The 5695-nt window shown below is 38.1% G+C and overlaps 1 protein-coding gene across 1 annotated transcript in view; it reads right to left on the bottom strand.

Moving 5' to 3' along the window:
- Positions 1–4449: 4449 nt before the first annotated feature.
- Positions 4450–5695, bottom strand: part of LOC110287992 (vomeronasal type-2 receptor 116-like) — a 15892-nt gene continuing 14646 nt past the window's right edge. The window contains exon 6 of the mRNA XM_021154460.1: positions 4450–5369. Within this exon, the coding sequence (XP_021010119.1) occupies positions 4450–5369 (920 nt within the window). The remainder of the gene's footprint in view (positions 5370–5695) is intronic.

Raw genomic sequence — 5695 nt, 5'->3', positions numbered from 1 at the left:
CTCACTTTGTAGACCAGGCTGGCCTCGAACTCAGAAATCCGCCTGCCTCTGCCTCCCGAGTGCTGGGATTAAAGGCGTGCGCCACCACGCCCGGCTTAAGGCCTCATTCTTGACTCTGTGGTTCCTACTTGTATATTATTAAAGAACGTGACAGAGGAAAATTAATAAAATATTTTTATAAAAAATATTTAGCATTTATAAACTAGGTTCAGGGATATTTAAGCTATACATTCTTCGTCACTGATAGTTCCTATATAATATAGTTGTATTTTGACAAATGCTTTATTTCAAGAGTAATGTGACAAATGCCAAGGGTTTTGATTGCTAAAACTGCACAGGTCCATGCAGGAGGAATGACAAATGGTTTAGAACTCATGGAACAATGCCCACTTGTTAGCACAACCACTATGGGTACACCTTGGTTAAGTAAAGGTCCCAAGTGCTGTGTCCTGAAGATTTCATGCTATTATGTGTTTCTACTCTGCTTGCTGTTGCCACTTCCCTCTTAATCTAAGAAATATATGAAAATTCCAAATGGTCTTGCAACTCCTCAGTGTGCAGTATCTCTGGCACTCACAATAATAATACTTAATCCTTTTCAGGCATTGCTTCTAGAGCAAAGGATTTATTCAATCGTCACCCTAAGAAATAACTAAGAGATGTATATTATCAGCAATGACTGCCCCCCTTAGAAAGTATTTTGAAAACTAAAATTGGTAGGGAAGCAAGTTTAAGATGATTCTGCTCTTGGCTCTGATGTACAAAAACTAAGGGAACAATTAGAAGTTCAGAAAGGCATACTTTTCTTAGTTAATACAGGGGTTTTCATGGTCACAGGACAAGAAAATGGCAGCACTACTTGATGTATCTCTGAAACTGACTGGTGATGATTGATTTCATATACCAAGTTTTGCTTTCAGGAAACTGATATAATTCGATAAGAATTGCTGATTAGTAAATATGCATTTAAAGCATTTAAAGTATGATTGAATTTTATATGAAAGTAATGCCTTTTGATATTTACAAAGTTACCTTAAAGTTTACTCAATTGATAGCACATTCTGGTGTGGAGAGGGAAAAACAGGAACATCCTCCATGCTGGTGTAATTTTTATTGGTACAACCACTCTCAAAATCAATCTTGTGTTTCCTTAGAAAACTGGAAATAGTACTATCTGAATACTCAGCTATACCAACCCCAGGCATATACCCAAAATATGCACCAGTACACCATAAGAACACATCCTCCTCCCTGTTCATAGCAGCCTTATTTATAATAGTGGGAAGCTAGAAAAAACGCAGATGTCCTTCAATAGAAGAATAGATACAGAAAGTTTGGTTCAATTACACAATGTAGTTCTATTCAGCTTTAAAATAAGGACTGTATAAAATTTGCCACAATATGGATGGAACTAGAAAATATTATCCTGAGCAAAGTAACAACTAAAAGGACATACATAGTATGTAGTCTCTTATTAGTACATATTAGCCAAAATATAAAGAATAATCATTATACTACTTAGAGACCATATGAAGTTTAACAAGAAGGAAGGCCCAAGTCAGGATATTTCAATCCTACTTAGAAGGGGGAACAAGACACGTATGGGAAAATGGGGGAAGGACGAACTTGTGTGGGAGATGGGATGGTGAGAGGAAAAGGGAAGCAGGATCAGGTTTGGCAGGCAAAAGGAGAGAAAGCCAGAGGACAAGGGAGAATGTATACAAATATGCAGCTGTGGGGATGTAGGTTGAGGGCAGTGGAGTTATTTCTAAAAAGTTCAAAATATCTGTGATGTGAGAGTCTTTCTGAATTCAATATGGATAACCCTAGTTGAAATGTCCAACAATAGGGATATGGAACATGAATAATCCAACTCCAGTAGAGACCCAAGGTCTCTAGTGTTGGGATGGGGCCAAAACCCATCCTCAAAATTTATGATTCAGAATTCTGTCATGTCTAAAGAAGATGCATGGAGAAAAATGGAGTCGAGACTGAAGGAAAAGGCCATCAAATGACCTGTCCAATTTGGGTTCCATTCCACATGCAGGCACCAAACACTGACACTATCATTGATGCCATGTTGTTCTTGCAGACAGGAGCCTAGCATAGCTGTCCTCCAGAGTTTTTACCAGCAGCAGACTGAGACAGATGCAAATACTGAGAGCCAACCATTGGACTGAGGTTAGGAACACCTATGGAATTGTTAGGGGAAAAGAATGAGCAGAGGCAGATGGCCATCCCATAGGAAGAAAAACATTTTCAACTTAAGTGGACCCCTGAGAACTATAAGAATCTTAACCACCAACTAAAGAGCATACAGAGGGTGGCCATGGTCTTTGGCACATATGTATCAGGGGACTTCCTTGACAGACAGACTTCTGTGGGAGAGGGTGCATCTAATCCTGTAGAGGTTTGCTGTCCCAGGTATGGGGGATACAGGCTGGCTGTGAATGGGAAGAACCCTTTCATATGTAAATGAGAGGGGGGATGAGATGAAGAATTCTGGACTGAGGACCAGGAAGTGATGCCGTATTTGTAATGTAAACAAATAAAATAATTTAATTAAAAAAAGAAGAAAAACAGTATAATAAAATATTTGTTTCTATTTTTCTAACTACAGATTTTTGCCTGCCAGTAAGAGAAATTTGCTGAAAGATTACCTTGCCACCTTACAATTGGTTTATCTATAACTAGTTTTTTGTTTTCTCTACCTGTACTATGTAATATTTCTTGTGAAATAATTGGGAACATATTGTTGTTTTCATAGTAATTCACGAGAAGAAAACTAAAACAAATTATTTTAGTTCCTGAAAGATTTTTCTGGACTAGATAAGTGATGGAAGAAAGAATTAAGTGGTTGGAACATGTACTTTCCACCCATCACTATGTGTATGTATGTATGTGTATAAACTTCACGTAGGATTATGTTGGAACTTTGTGCCTTCCAACATGTGTGTGTGTGTGTATGTGTGTGTGTGAATACATACATACATACATATATATATCCATATATACATATATATGTATGTGTGTGTGTTTGTCTGTGTAAACTGTGTGTATTTTTGTGTTGGAGATTTGTTCCCTTCATCATCTCTCCACATATGTATATATGTAAGGATGTCTGGCTGTGTTCTGAAGCTTGTTCCTTCCAACATTTGTGTGTATATATGTATGTGTGTGTGTGTTATGTGAGATATAGTTGGAACCTGTCTGTTTGAACTTTGTTACATTATGCCATTAGTATGTGTATATGTGTAGATGTGCATCTGTGTATATTTGTACATAAGTGTTTATGTGAAATGCTTTGACCCTGATGAAAGAGTTTGGCTTAAGCCATCAAACCTGAAAGTATTATGTGTTTGTCTGTCTTTCTTTCTGTCTCTTGTGTGTAAATGTATGTATTTGTATGTGCTAAGTTGCTAGAACTTATATTTGCCTCGACCACTGTGTGTGTGCCAATGTGCATGTGGATGAGTATGTTTGTGTGCATGTGTCTATTAATGTTTGATTCTCCCCATCTTTCTCTTCTCTAAACATGGGATGTCATAGCCAGCAGTCCCTGTGAATTTCTTGGCCAACCAAACCAGGTCAGCTGACCTCAGCACATACGCTCACCAGCTACCTCCTTTGGGTTACTCTGTAGTGTCAAAGCTGATCTTTTGCACAGAGTCATCTAAATTCCACACTAAGAAGAGATTACTTTGATAAGCTGTACTTTCCCTGACAATTTCATTAGTGTGTCTTTGATGATATACTTAAAATTGAGAGTTATATGTAAAGTGTCTGAAAGAAAAACCTAGTCATTTCCACACATATCTGATCCTTTCTCTGTAGATTACTATAATTCTGACACCTTAGGAGAACATTGAAAAGCAGACTCCTAGTGTAAAGTTTTTGTCACATTCTTCTGTATCTTTTTAAATTTTATGTAATTTTATTTGTGGGCATATGTCTGTTTGTGTGTGTGTGTGTGTGTGTGTTTGAGTGTTTCATTATGAGCATAAATAGCTTCCGGTAAATTGCAACCCAAAAGAGAGCATCTGGTTAATTGTAGCTATTGTTACAGGTGTTTGGTAACAGCAGTTGGTGGGGCTGAGTATTGAATCAGTTCCTCTACAAGAACAGGCCATGATTATATCTGCAGAGACATCAGTTCATCTTTGGAAATATTCTAACAACCTATTAACAAAATATTCCTCTCTCATCCATGCTACTAGAAGAACTTCTCTAAGTCTCAGAATGGATCAGGATTCTATTATCTCTTTCTGTCAAAGAGGAAGAGTGTCTCAGAACATTGTGGAAGATTATAAGATCAATAGGGATATTAGTTGATAAGTATTGCTAGGCAATATTCTTAGACGAAACAGTGAGAGTTATTGCAATATCAGAAAGGTATGGCAATATAATCCAATATTGGTGATTATGAACAAACTATACATTTTTCTGAATTTATGAAAGAATAGCATGGGAAGACGATTTCACCCTGATCATTTCAAGAGAATTTTGGTCTGGTCTAAACACTATTGTGTAACATTTGGGAACAAATATGCATCCCAGCATCCCTGCACTGGAGGCCAAAGTGGAGAAGATCTCCACAGCCACCATGACCTTGCCTTTGGTGCTATGATAAACAGGGATGAAAGTGACCCAGACACTGCAGAACACCAGCATGCTGAATGTTATGGATTTGGCTTCATTAAAGGCACCAGGAAGGTTTCTGGAAAAGAAAGCCAGAGTGAAGCTCCCAATGGCCAGGGTAGCCAAGTATCCCAGAACACAGTAAAATGCATTGACTGAACCCTTGTGGCAAACAATGATGATGTGTCCATGCTCAGACTGTGCATCAATATCAACAGAAGGAGGAGAAGCTCCCAGCCAGACTGCACATACAATAACTTGGATGAGAATACAAATGGGAATGATGTAGTTAATTGCCCCTGAAACTAGAAAGTACTTCATCATTCTTTGGGAGGNTGTGATTTTGAATGCTATAACTACAGTAATTGTTTTAGCCAAGACAGTGGAGAGAGAAACAGTGAATACAATTCCAAATGTGATTTGCTGTAGAATGCAGGTGGCTGCATTTGGATGGCCAATGAAGAGCAAAGGGCAGAGGAAACAAAAGATGAGTGAGATGAGCAAGATATAGGTGAGAGTTCTGTTATTGGCCTTAACAATTGGAGTATTGTGGTGCTTCACAATGACCCCAAGAACCACAGTTGTAAATGCAGAGAAGCAAAAGGAGAATAAGGAAAGTGCCATCCCCAGTGGTTCCTCATAGCTGAGAAATACAACAGTTTTACGAATGCAGTGATTCTGTTCTGTGTTAGCATATTGGTCCTCTGGACACTGGACACAATTATCCACATCTAATGGGGAAATGAAAATATTGTTAGTGTTGCTTTAGCAATTTCACTGATAGGATATTTCACTTAAGCATATAGAAGAAATTTTGCAACATATGACTTTGGTTGGTGTTTCATCATTTTCCATGTTCAATCACAATAGTGCGGTTGGAGGCTTGTGATTGTACAGGAGAAGGGAGGAACAAGTTGAGGAGACAGAGGGTCTGAGGAGGAGAGAATGAACCAGAATGGAGGCTGACATGGTGTTATCAAAAGGTTAGAATAATTGTGTTAAAACTTTATCATCATCATTTGGATCTGAAATTATTGTATTGGCATTTGTAAATTAT

The sequence above is a fragment of the Mus caroli genome, unplaced genomic scaffold (assembly GCF_900094665.2).
Source record: "Mus caroli unplaced genomic scaffold, CAROLI_EIJ_v1.1 scaffold_14785_1, whole genome shotgun sequence".
NCBI classification, from domain to species: domain Eukaryota; kingdom Metazoa; phylum Chordata; class Mammalia; order Rodentia; family Muridae; genus Mus; species Mus caroli.
The sequence above is the reverse complement of the archived record's forward strand: the minus strand, read 5'-3'. Positions and strand labels throughout refer to the sequence as shown.